Below are 24,815 nucleotides of genomic sequence, written 5' to 3'. Positions count from 1 at the left end.
AATTTCATTAGTTGTTAATCCATTTGGACTCTTCCATGTCCACTTTCTGTTCACCCTTTTCTTGAAAAAAGTGTTCATTACTGACAATCCTTGAGATTCTGCAAATTCCACAAGTCTTTCGCCTCTTTCATTTCTTTCACCAATCCAGCAGATTTAAATCTGAAGACTGTGCTGATCAGGAATGTGGGCCTCGGTGGCTGATCCAACGACTGGGACACACAAGATTGGGATAGTCTACACATGATGACGAAAACAAGCTTGTGCTCCAGTGCTGCAGATACATCTAGGCTTGTGTTACTAATGGAATATCATCTAAAAGGTGTGAGAAGTGATTTTCCAGAAAGTTAGCATACAAATCCCCAGTGTCTTGTTATGTTAATGAATATTGTCTGTAAATTTTGTCATGTATTCTCTCATTGCAGAAGCCATTTAACCTTTCTTCTGGCTGTAAAGGTGTTTGAAATACATTACATTTTTAGTGTATTAATAAACATATTTATTATTATTAATTGAAGACATGAAGTCTGATTGGCAGGTTGCCAATGATGCCACAGCAAACATTTAATGAAAAACAATGTTGGAAGTTAGTCTCAATTACTTCATGATGATTATCGTTGGCTCATACACGTGTGTTCCTCCTATTACTCACCCCATCACATGTGAACATTGCTTCATCGGTGAATAAAACATGTCCACAAAGTCCATTGTTTGCAATTAGCCATTGACAAAAATTTAATCGTGCACCATAATCTCCTTCTTGAAGATGCTGAATTGAGGATGATACAGATAAAACCTCTCAGAGCGTAACATTCTCCATACATGTTACATAGGGGATTGCTAGGTATGCAGATAACCTGCGAGTACTCGTTGATTGGCTATGTTGCATCATAGGCACAACATCTTCTTGAATAGCTGGCTGGTATTCTGATTTTATTATGAATGATCCAGTCTCATAGCTGTCTGTGTATATCTGTAAACACCTGTTGATTTGGAATCCTGTGATTAGGAAAATGCATTAGCATTAGTATTAGCATTAGTAGAGGCATTTGATGCAAGAAAGCAAACTTATGCAGCATCAGCCAAAAAAAAAAAAAAAAAAAAAAAAACTCACTTCCACTTCACCCCTCTGTTCATTCCAAATACCTGTCCAGCTGAGCCTTAAACTTATTTAGGCTATCAACCTCCACCACAAGGGATGGAAGTCTGTTCCACCAACCAACCACCCGCTGGCTAAAGGCAAATTTCCTCCCGTCTATCCTACATCTGTCTTTCCTCAATTTGAATTTATGCCCTCTCAGGTGATTTTTCTGAGCTAGAGGAAGAATCCCATCAGCATTGAGCATGCTTAAACCATTCAAGGCTTTATACACCTCTATCAGATCACCTCGCTGGTGCCTAGTCTCCAGACACTATAATTTGCAAAACTTAAGCCTTTCTTCGTAAGAGCATCCCTTTGTTCCATTCACTAATCTTGTTGCCCTTCTCTGTACTCGTTCCAGCAGCTCTACATCCTTCTTGAAATGAGGCCTCCAGACCTGTATACAGTACTCTAGGTGTGGCCTGACCATTGCCTTATACAATGGAATAATCACCTCCTTATCCCTGCTGGAAAAATTCCTGTATATCATTGACAATACTCCATGAGCTACTCTTGCAGCCCATCTGCACTGCTCAGAGAACTTCATATCTGCCTGCACAACCACCCCCAAGTCCCTTTCATTCTCTACCACTGTCAGTGTAGTACCACAGAGTTGATACGTTGCTCTGGGGTTGCTGTTTCCCATGTGTAGTACTTTACATTTGTCAATGTTAAACTTCATTTGCCACCTCTCAGCCCATCTGCTCAACCTTTCCAGATCCTGTTGCAGCAGCATAGTGTCAGTAGTGTCCTTGACAACCCTGCCAACCTTTGCATCATCTGCAAACTTGGACATTAAGCTTGATATACCATCATCAATATCATTTATAAATACAGAAAACAATAATGGACTCAACACTGAGCCCTGAGGGACTCCACTAATAACATTAGTCCACGATGAGCAGTGTCCATTGATTACCACTCTCTGTCTTCTCCCCCTCAACCACCCCTTTATCCATAGCAGCAATTTGCCTCCAATGTCACACTGCTCCAATTTGTGTAGCAGTCTTCCATGTGCAACAGTATCAAAAGCCTTTCTAAGATCCAAGTATATAATATCATAGTTATTCCCTGCATCCAGTTCTTTTGTGACTGCATCTAATATCCAATCAAGTTGGTCAGGCAAGACTTCCCCTTAACAAAACCATGCTGTGTCTGAGCTATAACTGAAGTCTTGTCTAAATGATCCTGCAGTGCTTCTTTCACCAGTGCCTCCATTAATTTTCCTGGAACAGAAGTTAAGCTCACAGGTCTATAATTACTTGTGTCAGCCTTTGATCCTCCTTTGTGAATTGGGGTCACATTTGCACATTTCCAGTCTATGGGTACCTCCCCTGAGTCCAAGGAAACTCTCATAATTATGGCTAAGGGTCTGCTTACTTCCTTTGCTGCCTCATTTAATATAACTGGATAGATCCCATCCACCCCAGGTGCCTTTCTTGTGTTTATCTTCAACAGTTTCTCCTCCACTTTACTCCCAGTTATTTCAAGATTCTGTAGCTTACTGCTAGAGTTGAATACATCTCTGGCATTCCCCTTGCTGAATAACTCCTCATGTGTGAATGTCGATGCAAAATATTCATTTAGTTTGTTAGCTACCTGAGCAGGATCATCAACAGTTGACCCATCAATATCAAGTGGACCAATCTGATTCATCCCTTTCCTTCTAGAGTTTACATAAGTAAAGAACTATTTGCTGTTTTTCTTTGCATCCCTTGCCAAGGATTTCTCGTAATCTACCTTTGCCTGCCTAACCTCCTTTGTAACTTGGTTGCATATCAACTTGTATCTATCATAGGCTTCTGTGTCATGTGTTAATTTGTAAGTATCCCATGCATTTTTCTTTTCTGCCATATGCCTCATTAGTTCATCTGACATCCATTTTGGCCTAAACCGTGAACAATATTTCTTAGTTGGTATGTAAAGCCTAGTAGCTTCCAAGATAAGTTCTTTGAATGCTTCTCATTTTGAATTTACTGTTGGTAACATCATCAGTTGGTCCCACTGTATAGAATTTAAATACTGTCTCAGTCCATCGTAGTCACCTTTACGGAAGCAATAACCCTTCCCTTTACCCCTAATGGTAGTTACCTCTTTGAGTAAATCCCACTTCAGCACACTGTGATCACTGTCACCTAGTTGCTGTTGATATTCATGAATAGCAGCTGTTGCATTGCCATCACAATAACTGTAAATAAAATGTATGTCCATATACATCCTTTGTGAACTGAAATGGCATTGTTGTGTAAAAACATGAAATTTGCACACTAATATAGGTGCTAATAAATGTATGAAACACAATAATGAATGAAAAACAATGATATAGACACATAAACATTAATTAATGAACAAAAGGCAAAAGATGACGATGCTGTAACACAACCCATATCAACCAGTGCTACCACAATCATTTTTGTTTACAAAACTTTGAGGGGCCCTAGCGGCCAAAGGAGACATTTCCTGACACATGTTTATATGCAATTTTTTACTTATTTTGGGCTATAGAACACACTCTTACAGTATGGCAGATTCCTCCTGAAACAACCTGTATTAAGAGATCAAAGAAAGATGTTTGATGTGTTATGTAAAATTTGTCATATATTCTCTCATTAAAGAAGCCATTTAACCTTTCTTCTGGCTGTAAAGGTGTTTGAAATACATTACATTTTTAGTATATTAATAAAAACATACTGATTATTATTAACACAAACAAATATTCATCCAACTGAAAAAACACAGAAAATTTTAATGAATGTATTAAAGTAACATTCATTAGAATCTTTTCAGTAAAGATATTCAGAATGCAAGTTTATTATGCTAAATCATAACACTCCACCCTTTAAATATCTTACCTAACAAATACCATCGGTTCTTCAATATACTTGATCAAATTGCATATTGTTGATAATGTTCCTGTTTGTACAACCTTCATATATAAAAAAAAAAAATAATAATAAAATAAAATATTATCAATGAAAGTAGCTTATTTTGTCAATTAGAAACAAAAGAAAAATTATATAATGAATATTCTGTAATCGCTATCAAGGCAAAATCATAAATCATGCATCAATTAAACTGGAAGGGAGTCTTCCAAAAGTTCTGAGAGCTGAGTATATAAAAACGGTTGACATAAAAAATTAACATTGATCTTGAAAGATTAAAGATTCATAATATTAAAAAAAGTTCTAATTTATGGCTCTTATTCAAATGGTTTGCACTGCCCATCTTTTGAATTAGAACTTGAGGGAGCCATTGTCTTGTTGTTAGTAAGTTAACTGAATTATTTCCAAATGCCCACATACTCTTTAAAATTTTATTAACAAGCCCAATAAAGGAACAAGTGGGAAAGAAGTTCATCAAATTAAAACTGACAAAAAAAAATATCTCCCTCTCTCTTCATTGATGAGGCAAGAAAAGTTAAATACAATTGGCTATAATTTCAAATGAGAATGAAGAACAACTGGATATTGATGATCTACAAAGGTAGTTGCACAAATGTAAACAAGGTTTTTCACTTAATAATGATTAATTTTACTGTCAGTAAACATTTTGTTAAACAGAATTATTTTCAGATTTAATAAATTTATTTTTTTTTGTAACCGAGTAGTCAAATACAAGTGTACAATACTGCTGATTTTTTAATTAACCACGATTCTAGCCCACACAACTGCTATATTAGTATTACTAATGGCCATATGGTGCAAGGAAGTGTAAGGCTTATGCTGCTTATTTAAAAAAAAAAAAAAAAAGAGAGTAAAATAATAATAATAACAACTGTGAGGCTCCGCTTGCCAACCCCTGCTGATGTAGACTCGAACGAGAAAACGTTCGAGTCTACATCAGTCCTTTTCACTCTTTTACCTTGTTCCGTCATTCTTCATAAATGTAGATTTGGCCGAATTATGGAACATCTCTAACAGACATTAAACTCATTGTTTCACTCACAATGGCACCTCCCCATATTCACATTGTATAAGGTTCGCCGCAACCCTGAAAGTCCATGTTTTCGGCATTAAAAGACATGAAGGCATAAAGATTGTTGTATACTTGAACATTTTCTTGGAAGTGTCTCCCTTTTTCCGTGTTGTCAAACAACAAAGTCTTTAAAGCATCTGGATACATATCTGGCATTGGCAAACATACCGTCCCTCTGTGACAACACAAATGTGCAGCGATTACGATTCGCCATGAAAATATAATCTGCAACAATGTTGACATTCATCCTCCATATCACCTAAATCGCAATATAATATTGCAGTGGTTTCTTTTTTTATCAGGATCTTGTGAAGATCTTACTTTACATCTGAGCTGTTTAATGGTGTGCTGAGTTTCGGCCTGTTTTTCATCCATATTAGCTACGTGCTTCCGGTAGCATTGCTTTTCCACTTGCACCATCATCGTTAAACTTATTCTATGATTAGTTCGTAACCTTTCAGCATGTTTCTCTCTATATTTCCGTGAAGACTCATGACGGTGTCATTTTATTTTGGAATTGGTGATTGCCAATCTAGGTCATCGCATTGTGTAAATTAGTATGTTAGTACGTATAACTAGCACATCAAACATCATGGATCCCAGATACACCTGTTGAAACGCACTGATCGATATCTAATCAGGAAATGACCTATGTAATGCATGAGCAATACTGCTGCATCTGAAAGAGCAGAACTAAAATATTTACAAACTATACAAATAAACGAACTATATCAGGTCCCTTCATCAGCTAACATTACAATGATGCCAGGCGTGGTCAAGTATTAGACAATAAACCACGTGCACGAGGTTGGCGAACATTATGGAGGCAGTTATGACTCGAATAAGTGATGCAATTGTCCCGCCCTCTTCTTCCATTGGCTCGTTATTATTATTATCTCTCTATACATTAAAAAGGTTGCCTCCACTGGGAGGAAAACTTTTTTAATGTATGGAGAGATAATAATAATAACTAGGGGTCTTTGCCCCCCTGCTCACAAACCTCTGCAAATGCTTTTCTACGTAAAATGTAGAAGTATGATGGAGCAAGTCAAAAACAAAAGACAGGTATGTCTTTTCTACATAAAAGACATACCTGTCGAAACGCACTGATCAATATCTAATCAGGAAACGACCTATATAATTATTTACCAGTGCATTTGTAGTGACGTAATTGCCTCAGCCACTTGTACCACATCCCCCTTCTCCCATTGGCTACCCCACAACGCAGCATTCCCAAAGTGGAATAAATATTATTATATAATTATTTACCTGAGTTTACATAGTTCACTTAGGCAAAGGCCTTTTGCTTCGGGTTCCATAATGCATGAGGAATATTGCTGCATCTGAAAGAGCAGAAAAAAATATTTACAAAATACTAAACTATTTACAAATATAACAAACTATATCAGGTCCCTTCAACAGCTGACATTACAATGGAACATCAAATGATGATGGGCATGGTCATGTATTGAGACAGTGAAGTACGTGGATGAGGTTGGTAAACGTTATGGAGGCAGTTGTCTTTAAATGGAAGACAACAATGTAATTATTTACCTTTTGTAGTGACGTAATTGCCACGCCATCTTCTCCCATTGGCTCGAATAAATATAACTAGGCAGAAAACTTTTTTAAAGTAGGAGAGATAATAATAATATTAAATAAAATAAATAATGAATAAATAATAAAAGAAAAGGAAACAGACAACCTCTGCATTTCCTTCCTCCATAGGTAACTGTCCACTGGACCTTTGAATTTCCCCTAACTGTCAGTCTTAACCACCTAAGTAGGCAACTTATTCCAGTAATTTATAACTCACTGGGTAAAATAAAATAAAACTTCCTGCAATCCAGTTTAAACATCTCCACCCATAGCTTGAATTTATCGCCCCTAGTTCCGGAACCATTTATACCTGTGAAAATTCCACCCTCATTTATTTTACTTTTGCCTCTCAGAGCCTTAAATACCACAATCAAGTCTCCTCTAAGGTGCCTAGTTTCCAAAATGTGCAACCTACATATTCAAAATCTTTCCTCATATGGGGACCCTTTTGCCAATATCACCAGGTGAGTTACTCTTTGGACCCTTTCAAGAAGCCTGATGTCTTTTTTTTAGGTGCAGTCTCCAAACTTGAACACAGTATTCCAAGTGTGGTCTAACAATAGTCATATAATGGGATTAACACGTCCTTATCTTTACTAGCAAATATTCGATAAATCATCGATAGAACAACATGGGCCTTCCTTGCAACCCATCTACAATGCTCGGGGAACTTCATGTCTGGCCATATCGTAACTCTCAAGTCCCTTTCTTCCACTACTGACTTTAGTTCAACTCTACCAAGTGTATAAGTTATTTTGGGGTTACTGTTCCCTATTTGCAAGACTTTGCATTTTCCTGAATTAAAGCATAGTTGCCACTTTTCTGACCATTCTTAAAGTCTATCTAGGTCACTCTGAAGAAGCTCTGCTTGGCAGTGTCACTAACTACTGTATTGATCTTACATCATCTGCAAATTTAGACATCACACCCTCTATCCCTTCAACAATATCACTTAAGAAAATCTAAAACAACACTGGTACCAATACTAATCTTGGGGAACCCCACTTCTTACATTAACCCAATCTGAGGAATAATCATTTATCATAACCCTCTGCCTCCTGTCCTGAAACCATTCAGCTATCCACCTAAGGATTTTCCCTGCGATTCCAACCTGTTCCAGCTTATAAAGTAACTGCTCCTGTGGGACCGAATCAAATGCTATGCTGAAATCTAAATAAACAATTTCGAAATTATTCCCTAAATCCAGCTCATGAGTGATCCTGCCAAAACAGCTAACCAAATTTGTTAAATGATTTTTTCCCTTACAAAACCATGTTGTGTATCCTTCAGAATTTCGTTTCCAACTGCCTTTATATGAATTGGCGATACAATGGCACGTTTCCAATCCAATGGAATCTCTCCTGAGTCCAGTAATGCTTTCACAATTAGTCTTAATGGTTCAATGCACTCACTTGCCGCCTCCCTTAAAGTTATAGGGTATATGCCATCAATCCCAGGAGCCTTACTCGCCTGTAGGCTCGAAAGTTTTTTCCATTAAATAATCATGTGAAATTGCAATATCATTAATTACATATTTTTCATCTTCACTACTATGATTTCTCATTGACACAAAGGGTTTTTCTTCTGTAAATATCAATGCAAAGTAACTGTTGAATTCATCTGCAACATCAGCCGGAATATCTAATACTATCTCACATCCATTACATAAGGGTCTGATCTGATTTGTCCTTCTCTTCTTTGCATTTATACATGTGAAGAATTCCTTATCCCCACTCTTTGCCAGTGATTTCTCATAATCTGCCCTTTCCTGCCTAACCTTTCCTGTGGCACTACTACAGATCAATTTGTAGCTGTTATAGGTTTCAGTACTTTTTACTGCTCTGTAACTTTTCCATGCCGTCTTTTCCAGCTCAAGTAATTTGGCAACTTCCTGCCGTCTTTTCCAGCTCGAGTAATCTGGCAACTCGGATTAATCCTCACGGAGTATTTTTTTAATGGTATATATGCATTCAAGGCTTCTGTGATTAACATTTTAAAAGTATAATATAATTCAACTTATTTGCTCTGTGTGAGATACCTACCCAGTCAATTAGCACCTTCAGCTGTCATAATTTCCTTTCTTAAAATTATAACCCATTCTTTGTCTTTAACTCTTCCTACCTCTCTCTCTTCATCATCCACCGTAGAACTCCATGATCACTTCCTGCTACTGGCTCCCATACTGTCAGTTCTATTATGTCATCTGGTTCATGAGTGATGATCAGGCCCAGAATATTCTTTTCCCTAACAGGTTGATACAAATAACAATCATCTAGTTGATTTAAAAATTTTGTTCCCCATGTCGAGTTTTCTTCACATTTGCTCCGATCAATTAGAGGTAAATTAAAATCACCCATAATAAGACATTTATGCTTACTTGCCCATTCCATTTGCATGTAGAGGCACTCACAATCTTTACAATCACTTGACCTGTAGATTACTCTCACTCTCATTATACCTTTGCTTCAAACTATTTTTCCACCATACAGATTCTATACTAGCATGCAAAACATCTGAAACAAAGAAAGCTTTCGTTGCACTCAGGCTGCTTTTAATAAGAAGCGTGACCCACCACCCCTTCTATCTCTCCTATCCTTCCTAAATACATTGTACATAGAGTACTGAAACTCATCATCCCTATTTCTGGTGGCACCATTTTAAAGGTGTACCATATTATACAGCCCTATTATGCCAGCGTTACTTGTCCTAACCAGTAGTTCGAATTCACTCATTTTAAATGATAACATTTCTGACATTACTGTATAAACAATTAAGACTTAGTGTGCTTGTAGGTGATGTTCATGTATTTTATCTTGTAAACTACTCTAATCCAATGTGGCAGTCCCAGAGTATAAACAAACATTTATTTAAAAAAAAAAGATTAACTCATTTTCTATTACTCTAATAAATATTTCACATTTTGGAAAGAACTTCATATTACATATACCAAAATAAAAATCTCATATTGATGCTACATTTAGATATTTCATTACAAATAAGTAGGTATATGACATTTTTTTTTATTTATAATGCAGTAATGATAAATGTCATTACAAAATACTACTTTCTTTCAAAAAAAGTCTGCATGTAAATCAAATGCCCTATTTAATTTCCTCATGCAATCAGAGTAAACATTTTTTGCTATGAATGAAGAAAACTTACTGTGATTTTTTTTTCTTTTCTTTTTCTCATTCTGGGGTATTTGTGTGTGTTTTTATCATGTTACTTTAAAATTTCTTGATCACCCATGGTTAAATCTTATATTTCTTTTGAATTTAATAAAAAAGTTTACTGTCTGGCTTGGCTAATTTGTCTTCTTTCTTTAATTTACATGCTTCTTTGTAAGGAGGATCAATGGGAACTTGGGTTAGAAAAGGGTATACATACTTTCCATCTTCATCCAGTTCAAGTGGATAAGTCTGATCTGAATCATAAGAACTTAAATTGTAACGCATTTTTACTTTTGTACATTGCAGATGATATAAAGCTTGGCAGGATTAGGATGGTTAATGCCAGGAATCAAAGTATACTACTGCCTTTGACCTAGAATAATTAGAAAGATGGCCCGAGAAGAGGTTTAACATTGGTAAATGCACAGCACTACTAATGGGTGGCACTAATCCCAGGCTAACACACCAATTAGGTGGCAATACCACACTCAAAGTTGTGGAGAACAAAAGTGACTTAGGAGTTCTTGTACAGCCCAACATGAAGTTCTCTGAGAAGTGCAGGCAGATGTCTGTATTTGCGAGGAAGACTGCTAGAATAGGCCATAGGGTTCTGTTAGTAACGTACAGGAACTTTGCCAGCAGGGGCCAGATTAGTTAAGAACACGAAGGGATACTCTTACCACAAAAGACTTTGATTCTGCAAATTGTAGAACTTAATTACTAGGCACTTGTAAGGAGACTGTTGTGTTAAAAGGCTTCAAATGGACTGAACAAACTTGATGATGATAGTATTCTCTCTTCTCAGACAATGCACGCATACAAAAGGGGCATACAAGGTGTGGCAATAAAGTACTCAGACTGACACTGTTACAGTCATGTTTGATGAGTTTGAAAATAAAAGGAAAGTGAAACATTGTAATTCAAACTTCCTCGAAAAGAGTGGTACAGAGATCGTCAAGTAGGCTGACAGGTTGCAAGTAACAATCAGTGTCACTAGTAGCATCCAATTTTGCAATGGAGCAACAAACTAATATCAAATTTTGCTTTAAACTCAGAAAATCTGCAACAGAAATGAATGAAATGTTAAAAGCTGCTTATGATGATGAAAAGTTAAGTCGTATTAGTGTTTGAATAGTATAAGTGGTTCAAAGACGGACATGAGGAATGACACAATCATCCATCAAACTTTTAGAATTGCAAAAGTTGTAGACGTTGTGCGGATATCATCTTTTAAGGGCACAAAAAGGTGATATAGTTGTACACATTGGCACTAATGATATTAAGAGTAGGAGACCGGCGGAATTACTTAACAAGTATTAGTCACTGTTGAAAAAAAGCCGTGAATTAGGGTTGAATTTGAAAGTGTCTGAAATTCTGCGCAGACACGATAGGAGGGAGTATATGATGAGAGCCCTGTCGATCAATTCGGCCCTGGAAAGATTGTGCAAGGCTCCAGGGGTAAAATTTTTTTCAGCCTGGTTTGTACTTGTTAACAGGAGAGACTGCTTCTACAGGGATGGGATACATTTAAATAGAAAGGGTGCAAGAATGTTTGCTGATACTATTGAGGCAGTGTTAGGTGGGTCGGAAAACTGCTAGATTGGGGGGGATACAAGGACTAATAGATTAACAGTAGCCACTGGCAGAGGTGAAGGTGATTCTTGCACTGCTTCTATTGGAATGAGCAGCAGCTTGGAAAATAAGATGCAGGATATTTCAGAGACTGCTGGGAGTCATTGGGGTAAAAGTAAACACATGGGTTGTGTTAGGGTAGCTAAGAAAAAGAACAGGTGCATGTATACTTGCGTGTACACCAATGCTAGGAGTTTGGTAAATAAATTTGATGAATTTGAGGTATTGCTCAAAGCATCAAAGGCGGATATTGTTGGAATATCAGAGACGTGGTGTCACACAGATATAAGTAATGCAGAACTGGAATTTGGGGAGTACAACGTCTACAGAAAGGATAGACAGGATAGGAAGGGAGGAGGGGTTATGCTATTAGTTAAGAAACACATAAAATCGAAGGAAGTGAATCCAGTTGACATCGCTGGACAGTGCAGTGTTGAGTCAGTTTGGTGTGACATAAGCATTGGGAGATCAAAATTGAGAGTAGGAGTATGCTATAGGCCTAATGACTCTGATGAGTATAATAAGGAACTGTACAGGGAAATAGAGTGGGCCAGTAAATCAGAGAGTCTTATAATGGGGGATTTTAATTTTCCAGATATTGACTTGAATATTTGGGTTGGTCACTCACACACTACAAAGGCTTTTGTGGATTTATTGGATGATTGTTTTCTACATCAGCATGTTCGGGAGGCAACTAGAGGGAGTAATACTCTTGATTTGATTATCAGTAGTGATTCTTAATGCATTAAGAATCTGCCGATACAGGAACCACTAGGTAGCAGTGATCACAGTGTGCTGAAGTGGGATTTACTAAAGGAGGTAACTACCATCAGGGGTAAAGGGAAGGGTTATTGCTTTCGTAAAGGCAACTACGATGGTCTGAGGCAGTATTTAAATTCTATACAACGGGACCAACTGATGATGTTACCAACAGCAAACTCAAAATGGGAAGCTACTAGGCTTTACATACCAACTAAGAAATATTATTCAAGGTTCAGGCCTAAATGGATGTCAATGAACTAATGAGACATATGGCAGAGAAGAAAAATGCATGGGATACATATAAATTAACATGTGACACAGAAGCCTATGATAGATACAAGTTGATATGCAACCAAGTTACAAAGGAGGTTAGGCAGGCGAAGGCAGATTACGAGAAATCCTTGGCAAGGGATGCAAAGAAAAACAGCAAAGAGTTCTTTACTTATGTAAACTCTAGAAGGAAGGGGATGAATCAGATTGGTCCACTTGATATTGATGGGTCAACTGTTGATGATCCTGCTCAGGTAGCTAACAAACTAAATGAATATTTTGCATCGACATTCACACATGAGGAGTTATTCAGCAAGGGGAATGCCAGAGGTGTATTCAACTCTAGCAGTAAGCTACAGAATCTTGAAATAACTGGGAGTAAAGTGGAGGAGAAACTGTTGAAGATAAACACAAGAAAGGCACCCGGGGTGGATGGGATCTATCCAGTTATATTAAAGGAGGCAGCAAAGGAAGTAAGCAAACCCTTAGCCATAATTATGAGAGCTTCCTTGGACTCAGGGGAGGTACCCGCAGACTGGAATGTGCAAATGTAACCCCAATTCACAAAGGAGGATCAAACGCTGACACAAGTAATTATAGACATGTGAGTTTAATTTCTGTTCCAGGAAAATTAATGGAAGCACTGGTTAAAGAAGCACTGCAGGATCATCTTGACAAGAATTCAGTTATAGCTCAGACACAGCATGGTTTTGTTAAGGGAAAGTCTTGCCTGACCAATTTGATTGGATACTATGATGTAGTCACAAAAGAATTGGATGCAGGGAATAACTTTGATATTATATATTTGGATCTTAGAAAGGCTTTTGATACTGTTGCACATGAAAGACTGCTGCAAAAACTGGAGCAGTGTGGCATTGGTAGCAAATTGTTGCTATGGATAAAGGGATGGTTGAGTGGCAGAAGACAGAGTGGTAATTAATGGACACTGCTCATCGTGGACTAATGTTATTAGTGGAGTCCCTCAGGGTTCAGTGTTGGGTCCATTGTTGTTTTCTGTATTTATAAATAATATTGATGATGGTATATCAAGCTTAATGTCCAAGTTTGCAGATGATACAAAGGCTGGCAGGGTTGTTAAGGACTCTACTGACGCTATGCTGCTGCAACAGGATCTGGAAAGGTTGAGCAGATGGGCTGAGAGGTGGCAAATGAAGTTTAACATTGACAAATGTAAAGTACTACATATGGGAAACAGCAACCCCTGAGCAACGTATCAACTCGGTGGTACTACACTGACAGTGGTAGAGAATGAAAAGGACCTGGGGGTAATTGTGCAGGCAGATATGAAGTTCTCTGAGTAGTGCAGACGGGCTGCAGGAGTAGCTCATGGTGTCTTATCAATGATATACAGGAATTTTTCTAGCAGGGATAGGGAGGTGATTATTCCCTTGTATAAGGCAATGGTCAGGCCGCACCTTGAGTACTGTATACAGGTCTGGAGGCCTCATTTCAAGAAGGATGTGGAGCTGCTGGAACGCGCACAGAGAAGGGCAACAAGGTTAGTGAACGGAACGAAGGGTTGCACTTACAAAGAAAGGCTTAAGTTTTGCAAATTGCAGTGTCTGGAGACTAGGCACCGGCGAGGTGATCTGATAGAGGTGTTCAAAGCCTTGAATGGTTTGAGCATGCTCAATGCTGATGGGATACTGCCTCTTGCTCAGAATAATCACCTGAGAGGGCATAAATTCAAATTGAGGAAAGACAGATGTAGGATCGATGTGCGGAAATTTGCCTTTAGCCAGTGGGTAGTTGGTTGGTGGAACAGACTTCCATCCCTTGTTGTGGAAGTTGATAGCCTAAATAAATTTAAGGCTCAGCTGGACAGGTATTTCGAACGAACGGAGGGGTGAAGTGGAAGGGATTTTTTTTTTTTTTTGGCTGATGCTGCATAAGCTTGCTTTCTAGCATCATATATACCTCTACTAATGCTAATGCCCAAGTTCAGAAAATTTTCACAAGGAATCATTGTTTGACCCTCAAAATGATTGCTGATGAGTTGGGTCTAGATAAGAAGATGATTTGTCAAATTCTGCATGAAGATTTAAGGAAAAGGAAGATCTATGCAAAATGTTTGCTGCCAAGCCTCACAGATGAGCAGAAGTAACAGAAGAATGGTCTATGGATATTGACTGTCATCGTGCAAAAACTTCATCCAGACTTACCAAAACAATCCTAATTTGCTCAACAGAATTGTCACTGGAGATGAACGTTGGGTGTTTCAGCATGACCCAGAAACATTGGGTGTTTCGGCATGACCCAGCATGTAGTGGACTTCAAAATCATCACCAAAGCCCAAAAAGTTTTTTTAACCTAGTTCAGGATAAGATGATGCTGATCACATTTGTCGACAAACAGAGTGTAATTCACTAGAAATTTGTACTCAAAGGGAAATCAATGCTGAGTTAATGCATTCTAAGTACAGGTGCTTCAAAGACTAACAAAGTGCATTTCCTGGGTGATATACCAATTTTGAGAGAAAGGAGGTGGTTCTTTTTGCACAAATGTCCCCACCTATTCCGCCCTTGTGAAGATATTCCTAACGAAACTTGCATGCACATATTAACCATCCATCATACTCTGCTCTGTTCTAGCACCAGCTGACTTCTCTCTCTTTCCCAAGGTGAAAACTGCCCTCAAAGTAAAGATATTTCAGGATGTTGAGGGCATAAAGAAAAATGTAACTACCAAATTGAACATTATCTCTTTAGATGTGTCCAGAACTTAGTGTCTGGAATGGTAATCTCAATGCATTCAGCTAGCTTTTTACTAAATGAACTCACTTCAGTTCTCCATACACCTAAGTCAGTGATGTTGCACAAACTACTTATAAACTGCATCTTTGAGGTTAATACAGACAGTTCTGCTGTAACGAGCATTTTTCCAACACGAATTTGCTCCAACACAACTGATATATTACGGAACAATTTGATAATAGAGAGCTATTAAGTGCTCGATAATTCCTATATTCTATTATATTATGAAAACAACAGGGATTACCTTTATTTTTGATATAGGAAACTTCTTTTCCAGCCAACTCTCCTAGTCCAACGAGCTAATAATTCTTTGGGAAGGAGATATCAATTTTACAAAAAATGTGTATCTTCCCCACTGTCAAAACCTTAGTGGTCAGACACCTCGGTCTCAACATTGAGCGCTGATGACTTCTGTCTTCAAACACCATACCTCTGGCAACAAGGAAACCGTTACATGGATTTACATCAAATTAAATTTTTGAAGGTCTCTTTACAAATATGGACTGATTATTCTCTTCGGTCCTGTAGTTTGATATTAGAATTAAAATTTAGGGGTCTAAAAAGCTTAATGGATATGGGGGGATTATTCTCTACATTCCTTAAGTCGGACTAGAACTTTTTCGGGTGTCACGTTCACAGGAATAGAGCAACTCACAATGCGTATAATGCGTATAAGTGACCAATCTTCGGACAATATGAATGGTCTATGGATATTGATTGAATTTTCATGTAGTTTCATCTCTAAGGTTTCTGCAATAAGTAATTTTTGGTAGTTATGTTGAATGTTTATAATTTTTGTTTCATTAAAGTCGGATGAATGTCATTCATTTATTGCATGGAACAAAGTTTCCGATGCATCTGAACAACCCGCCCGCACCGAAGCTTGGTGTTGTTTTGCTCGTAGCTGTGCCACTCCCATGGTCGATCCTACATAAACAGCGTCACAATTTTTGCATGGGATACTGTGTACTAGGTCATGCTGTGATTGGAATGTGGTGTTTGAAAGTCGATTTCTGAAGAATGTGTATAATTTGTTCATGGGTTTTGCTATGATTTTCATGTTGGTTCCCTTGCATATTTGGTTAAATTTATTGTACCAGTACTCGACATATGGAATGGTAATGAAATGTATTTTGGCCTTGTCAGATTTTTGTGCAATGTTTGTTTCGAGGTTGTTGTTATTTATTTTTTCACAGACTAATGTTTTAATCGGTCATGCTAAATCAATTTCTTAGCGCCTTTAAATATTCTTCCACCCAGATTTCTATAACGACAGAAATAAATGAATTAACCAGAAGATTCTCAAACAGGGTTACATGCTAACCTATATAAACAAAGTTAAAACATTACCCGTGAAAAAATAAATAACAACAACCTCGAAACAATGAATGAATGAGTATTTTGCCTCTACATTCACACATGAGGAGTTATTAAGGTTTGAAAATGGCAGAAGGTTATCAAATTGTAGCAGGGTGCTTAATGATTTTGTAATAACTGAGAGCAAAGTGGAGGAGAAATTGTTGAAGTTAAACATAAGAAAGGCACCGGGGTGGATGGTATCTTGGCAGTTATATTAAAGGAGATGGCAAAGCAACTAAGCAAACCCTTAGCCATAATTATGAGAACATTCTTGGACTTAGGGGAGGTCCCACGGACTGGAGATGTGCAAATGTATCCCCAATTCACAAAAGAGGATTGAAGGGCGATACGAGTAATTACAGACCAGTTAGTTTAACTTCTGATCCGGGTAAAATAATGGAGACACTGGTTAAAGATGCATTGTAGGATCATCTAGACAAGACTGCAGCAATAATTCAGATACAGCATGGGTTTGTTAAGAGAAAGTCTTGTCTGACAAATTTGATAGGATATTATGATGTGGTTACAAAGGAACAGGATGCAAAAAATAATTTTGATATCATATATTTGGATTTCAGGAAAGCTTTTGACACTGTTGCGCATGGAAGACTATTGTACAAATTGGAGCAGAATGGTATTAAGGGTAAGTTGCTACAATGGGTAAAAGGATGGTTGAGTGGGAGAAGATGGAAGGTGGTAATTAATGGGTGCTGCTCTTCGTGGACTAATATTATTAATGGAGTCCTACAGGGTTCGGTGTTGAGTCCTCTGCTGTTTTGTATATTTATCAATGAAATTGATGAAGGTATATCAGGCTTAGTGTCGAAGTTTGCAGATGATACAAAGGTTGGCAGGGTTGTTAATGACAGTAATGGCAGTGTGCTACTGCAACAGGATCTAGATAATTTGGGCAGAGGGCTAAGAAGTGGCAACTGAAGTTTAACCTTGACAAATGCAAAGTACCGCATATGGGTAGAAGTAACCCCTGAGAAACGTACCAACTGTGTGGTACTGCACTTAAGGTGGTAGAAAATGAAAAAGACCTGGGAGTAATTGTACAGTCAGATATGAAGTTTTCTGAGCTGTTTGTTTGGTTGTTTGTTATTTAGGAGCATTAACAACTAAGGCCATATTGCTCCGGGATATGCGGTAGTCATTCCTTGACCTTTCCGCATCCTCCGTATTTGGTGGTGAAGGGCTCTACCCCGGTCTAATCAAGAAGCGTGTGCTATGCACTGCTGCTCCTTCCCACCTGACTACGGAGGCGCCGAAGTTTTCTGAGCAATGCAGACAGACTGCCAGGGCAGGTCATGGGGTTTTGTCAATGATATATAGGAATTTTGCTAGCAGGGAAAAGGAGGTGATTGTCCCTCTGTATAAGGCAATGGTCAGGCCATGCCTTGAGTACTCCGTATGGGTCTAGAGGCCTCATTTTAGGAAGGATGTAGATTTGCTTGAGCGTGTACAGAGAAGGGCAAAAAGATTGGTGAGGGGAATGAAGGGATCCTCTTACCAAAAGAGGCTTAAGTTCTGCAAACTGCAGTGGCTGGAGACTAGGCACCTGCATGGTGATCTGATTGAGGTGTATAAGGCCTTGAATGGGTTGAGCATGCTGAATTCTGATGGGATCCTTCCACTTGTTCAGATACGAACCTAAGGGGACATAAATTCAAATTAACAAAAGACAGGTGTAGAATAGATGTGCAGAAATTTGCCTTTAGACAGCGGGTGGTTAATTGCTGGAACAAACTTCTGTCTGTCATTGTGGAAGTTGATAGGTTACATAAATGTAAGGAGGAACTGGACAGGCATTTGGAGGGAATGGTGTGATATATATATTTTTTTTTTGGCTGATGCGGGATAAGCTCATACACTTGCTTTCCTGCATCACATGCCACTACTTCTACTACTACTATTACTACAAACATTGCACAAAAATCCGACAAGACCAAAATACATTTCATTACCATTCCATATAGGCGCCTCCGTAGCCAGGTGGGCAGGAGCAGCAGTACATAGCACACGCTTCTTGATTAGACCGGGGTTCGAGCCCGTGACCACCAAATACGGAGGATGCGGAAAGGTCAGGGAATGACCACCGCATATCTCCAGAGCAATATGACCTTAATTGCTAATGCTCCTAAAAACCAAACAACAATAACAATAACAAACCATTCCATATGTCGAGTACTGATACAATAAACTTAATCAAATATACAAGGGAACCAACATGAAAATCACAGCAAAACCCATGAACAAATTATACACATTCTTCAGAAATCGACCTTCAAATACCACATTTCAATCACAGCATGGCCTAGTATACAGCATCTCGTTCAAAAATTGTGATGCTGTTTATGTAGGATCCACCATGGGAGCGGCACAGATACGAGCAAAACAACACAAAGCTTCGGTGCGGGCAGGTCATTCAAATGCATCGGAACTTTTGTTCCACGCAATAAATGAACGACATTCGTTTGGCTGTAATGAAACAAAAATTATAAACATTCGACACAAATACCACAAATTACTTATTGCAGAAACCATAGAGATGAAACTACATGATAATTCAATCAATATCCGTAAGATCATTCCTATTGTCCGACGATTCGTCACTTATACACATGCATGAAGAATAAACACTACAACATAAGACAAAAGTTTCAGATTAATTGTGAGTTGCTCTATTCCTGTGATCATGACACCTCGAAAAGTTCTAGTCCAACTTAAGGAATGTAGAGAATAATCCCCCCCATATCCATTAAGCTTTTTAGATCCCTAAATTTTAATTCCAATGTCACGCTACAGGACTGAACAGAACAATCGGTCCATATTTATTTATAGACATTCAAAAAATTTAATTTTATGTCAATCCACGTAATGGTTTCCTTGCTGCCAGAGGTATGGTGTATGTAGTCTTGAGCATTCAATATTGAGACTGAGGTGTCTGACCACTAAGGTCAGACACCTCGGTTCTGACAGTGGGGAAGAAGTCCCACATTTATTGTAAAATTGATATCCCCTTCCCAAAGAATTATTAGCACGTTGGACAGAGAGTTGGCTGGAAAAGAAGCTTCCTATATCCAAAATAAAGGTAATCCCTGTTGTTTTCATAATATTAGGGAACAATGCAAGTTATGGTCCTTGAGGTTGTCACAGACATTCTCTCAGACAAGCTGTACTTGCTACCCGGGAGTCTAAAACGCTGATGGAGCTGATATTAAGGTGACACTCAAGTCAAGTGGATGCAATTTCGGTGAAGTGGCAATGGTCTGTGACAGCCAAATTCTCTGCTTGCACCTTCGCGATGGTGGAACTGTTAGTAATCCTGGGTATAATCTCCATGGACAAGCACATGGGAGACCAACCAGACCACCCAGGTGAGAACCAACGTAAGCAGAGGTCAAGGTGTGGCACCCACACACACACACACATGGAGGAATGCCACCCCTCTGTGTTACCAGGCAGTACTAGGTGGTAGATGACTCTCATCAACCGGTACAATATCATCACTTTGCTTATGCATCATTTATCTACAAGAGGCTTGAAGTGGTGGAACCCATGTTTAGTCTCCTGAGCTAAGTTCTGGTCAACCCTTCCCCATCTCTTCCATCATGCAGTATGATTGATGACCTTTAAGGTTATGATGAACATTATGGCGAGATCCAATCTTCCTTACATTTCGAGGGTACAACTCTAGAACGGTGTTGCAGGCCGGCCCGAACCTATTGGTAACTCTCTACGATGCTTCCGGATCACCTAGTGTAAAATCTTGTTACCTTTACTCTGCCAGATAGTCCCTGGAGGGAGTCCGAGTAGTGTGTATGCGGGGGGGCATTGTTGAGGCCACTTTATGTCAAGTATCTGGGTATATTCTTACCATGTGTATGCCATATCCAAAAATTTCATTACTTCATACAGCATGTTCCACCCACTTTTTCTTACTATTCAATACACCATGAATTGTCAAACTAATAGAGTAAGCTTATCTGCGAAAAGATCTAAACCTCCCAAACACTTCCTAATTCATTTCACAAATATACGTGGTCTCAATTCTCTCAATGAGGTCCATTTCCCCTGCAGTCTGCCAAACCCCATGTACTTTTTCTGACTGAATCTCAGTTATCGGTTGATTCAACTATTGCTCATCTCAGTTGCCCAAATTATTCGCTGTATGATTCCTTTCGCCTCAAAAGTGGTACTTGTGCATATGTCTGTTCCGATATTCCCTGTCAGAGACTTGGTAATTTGGAATCTCCTCTTTTCGTTGTTCTCTGGCTTAACATCTCTCTACCTCATTGTGTCAAATTCATCTGTTGTGTCTACCGTTCTCCCAACTTCACTAATCACTTGGAGCTCTTTGACTTCCTCTTTTTGAACTTGACTTTCTCCAGTCAAACTTTCCTAACGGTGAGGTAATTTTCCTTGTTGATTTTAATGTTCACAACTCCTGCTGGCTTCTGTTTTCTAGTCACACCGACCCAGCTTGTTGAGATACTGAGGCGTTTGCAATTACTAATGACCTTGCATAGATTGTTCACTTACCTACAAGAATACCGGATAATCCCAACCATACAGCCAACACGCTTGATCTTTTTCTCAACAACAACCCTGCTAAGTACACGATTGAAGTGGGAGGTCCTTTAGGGCACAGACCACAACTTGGTGATTGTCTCTTTTCCAATGGAGCCTTTATCTCATGGCTATTCCCAACCTCATATTGTTTGCCATTACAAGAATGCAAAATGGGATGACCTGTGAGATTTCTTTTCTTCTTTTCCTTGGTCAGATTACTGTTTCAAAACTTCTGATGTCAACGTTTGCTCAGATCGTGTCAGTGAAATTATTCTTGCAGGAATGGAACCCTTTATCCCACATTCCACTTTCAAATCTCGTCCTTTATCTAAACCTTGGTTTTCCAATAAATGTGCTAGGGCTGTTCAAGAGAAGAACGTTGCATATCGTAATTGGCTTGTTTCTAATTCTCCAGTTTCATTTTCTGCCTACATCAAAGCTCGCAACAATTGTAAAGCAGTTATTAATCAATCCAAACAACATTTTGAACAGGCTAAGAGAAGAAAACTTGCTTTTGCCCTAATGGTAGCCGAGCATTCTTGTCTCTTGCCAAAGCTATTGGCCGCAACTTTTGCCCATCTCTGCTCCCACCTCTGTCAAAAGCAGATGGTTCTGTTGTCACTTCAGCTAGGGATAAAGCTGACCTGCTAGCATCCCATTTTTCTTCCAACTCAAGTATTAATGATCTTGGTAAAACACTTCTCACCATTCCCAACACGCTCCAATCAACGCCTCCTGTGGTCTTCCGTCAAAAGGATGTCAGAACGATTTTGACGAATCTTGATGCTAAGAAAGCTCCAGGCCCCAATGGCATTTCTCCACTTGTTCTCAAAACCTGTGCTCCTGAACTTACTCCTGTTCTTTGCCGCCTTTTTTCACTTTCTTATTCCAAAGGCGTTTTTCCTTCTGCTTGAAAATTTGCTCATATCCAGCCAGTTCATAAAAAGGGTGACAAAATCTCTCCCATCCAATTATCATCCCATTGCAATTACTTCTACTCTTTCTAAAGTAATGGAGAAATCAATTAACTGCCAACTCTTAACTACCTAGAAACCTTCAGTCAGTGTTGATCCACTAGTGATATTCTGGCTTATGTTACCCATTTATGGACTAATTCCATGGAAAAGTTCTGTGAAACACAAGCAGTTGCTCTTGACATCTCAAAGGCTTTTCATCATATTTAGCATAAAGGTCTTCTAAACAATCTTCCATCTTATGGTTTGCCAACTGTTTTTCGTAATTGGTTATCCAATTTTCTCTCTGGTTGCTCATTGAGGGTGATGGTAGATGGCTGTCTTCAAAATTTTCCACTAAATGCTGGTGTCCCCCAAGGTTCAGTTCTTTCCCCACTCTTTTCCTCTTGTATATTAATGACTTTCTTCTATTGACTGGAAATCCTATCCATAGTTTTGCTGATGATAGCACATTGCATTCCACTTTCCATTTTGAGAAACCTTGCCCTGCTCAATCAGCTTCAACCTTTCAAAAATTTGCTAGCAATTCTTTAAATGACGATCTCCAGGTAATTCTCCAGTGGGGCAAAGTCAACTTAGCTGATATCAATCCTTCTAAAACTCAGTCTTGTCTTATATCTCGCAAAAAGGATTCTTCTGCTCCTATGCTTAACTTTGGTGACACTTTGACTTCTAGGCAAAATGATATATCTCTTTTGGGGATTACCCTGACTTCTAATGTCTCTTGGCAAAAGTACATTACAAATATTGCTTCCTCTGCATCTAAAAAACTTGGTTTTCTCTTTTGCTCTAGGTGTTACCTTTCTTCCAAACACCTGTTCACTCTGTAAAAATCGCAAATTCGCCCTACCATGGAATATTGTTCTCACACCTGGGGTGGTGCCCCCAAAACCTCTCTCAGGCTTCTTGATTCCATTCAGAAGAGGGCAGTTAGGTTAATTAATGATTCATCTATAACAGAGTCTCTCCACTCACTGTCTCATAGACGTACTGTTTCTGCTGCTGGTAGCGCCTCCGTAGCCAGGTGGGAAGGAGCAGCAGTGCGTAGCACACGCTTCTTGATTAGACCGCGGTTCGAGCCTGTCACTACCAAATATGGAGGATGTGGAAAGGTCAGGGAATGACCACCGCATATCCCCGAGCAATATGGCCTTAGATGCTAATGCTCCAAATAACAAACAAACAAACAAACAAGTTTCTGCTGCATGTCTCTTCTACAGATATTTGCACGAGCACTGTTCTTCTGAATTGGCTTCTATAATTCCCGCTCTCTCTCTTTCAAAACAGTCCAAACACGTGAAGTAGAACTTCAAACTCTCAGAACCAACTTTTCATCTTCCTCGTTTATTCATTCAACTGCCATTTTCTGGAACAATCTTCCTTCATACATATTTCCTGAAAATTACAGTCTACAGAAGTTCAAGTCCAATGTCAACAAATATCTTCTTTCCTCTTCTCAACCTCCAAGTCAAGCATGGTACTAAGTACTATAAGTTCTAATACCTCTTGTGTTTGGGGTTTACATAAAAAAAAAAAAAAAGAAAGTATAACATGATTTTTGCATTGGTTCATCTGCGATTTCATCTGCGAATAATGCTAGGTGAATGCAAAATCCAGCACCAAGCTGAATGTAGCGACCTGCACAGCAATACATACAAGTTTACGAAGCTTAAAAAATGTCAGATGTGTGAGAGCTATATTTCGTTGTATTGGTTGGAGACACACTGTTGTCATTCGCTGTATTCACAAGATAACAGGTGATATTGTAAGCTGACTCATGTTTTCAGGAGCTCACATTTTTCTGTTTTAACAGAAATTTTGTGAGCCGTGATAGCATGAGCAGAGGAGCACATTTCTGGAGGTCACTACCATAAAACAATAAAACAATTTGCAGTTCCCAGTTTATTGGGCTTTTCTGTTTGTGCAATCTATTATAAACGGGTGGTAAACTCGACCTTTTGCATTGCGATGATACTGATAGCTGGAATTCTGTCAGTTTTTACGTTGTTATGGTGAAATGTTTCCCGTTCTATGAAATCTCTAATCATATAAAAAACAAATTTTCAGAATCTTCTCTTCATTCCTAATTTTTAAGCTTTGTAAACTTGTTACCCGGTATCTCACTTGTGCAATTTGTGCGTGCCATTTGTTCGTCGTTATTGATTGTTTATCTTTTTTTTTTTTTTTTTTACTGTTTTAAATTTTACAATCAAAAAAAAAAAGAAAGAAAGAAAGAAAATGTCAGTGAATAAAAATATCAATCAAGCAAACATCATACCTTTTCAAGGTAAAGTGCTATATTTACTGTAATATATATTTATTTATTTATTAGGAATTTAAGGTGTTTAAACCTGTGTTATACATTTTATTGAGCTTTTAACTTTTTATAGTGTTTTACTTAACAGACTGGCCATTTTTTTGAGTGCTCTGCCCCTATCCCTATTTTTCCCATAAGCCCTGTTGTTTTTAATGCGTGAAATACCATAACGCGGAGATTTTTAGGTACATATGTATCGTGTTATAGCAGAACTGACTGTACTGGTTAATACATTTGCTTTCTACTGCCAACTGTTGAAATGCTTTAATT

The 24,815-nt window shown here is 38.5% G+C and overlaps 1 protein-coding gene across 1 annotated transcript in view; it reads right to left on the bottom strand.

The window, feature by feature from the left end:
* Window positions 1-24,815, bottom strand: part of LOC150084145 (small subunit processome component 20 homolog) — a 343,987-nt gene that overhangs the window by 292,003 nt on the left and 27,169 nt on the right. The window contains exon 6 of the mRNA XM_090376133.1: window positions 3,991-4,064. Within this exon, the coding sequence (XP_090232259.1) occupies window positions 3,991-4,064 (74 nt within the window). The remainder of the gene's footprint in view (window positions 1-3,990; window positions 4,065-24,815) is intronic.

This window comes from Mastigoproctus giganteus, chromosome 6 (genome assembly GCF_048544385.1).
Source record: "Mastigoproctus giganteus isolate SK-2022 chromosome 6, ASM4854438v1, whole genome shotgun sequence".
NCBI lineage: Eukaryota > Metazoa > Arthropoda > Arachnida > Uropygi > Thelyphonidae > Mastigoproctus > Mastigoproctus giganteus.
The sequence above is the reverse complement of the archived record's forward strand: the minus strand, read 5'-3'. Positions and strand labels throughout refer to the sequence as shown.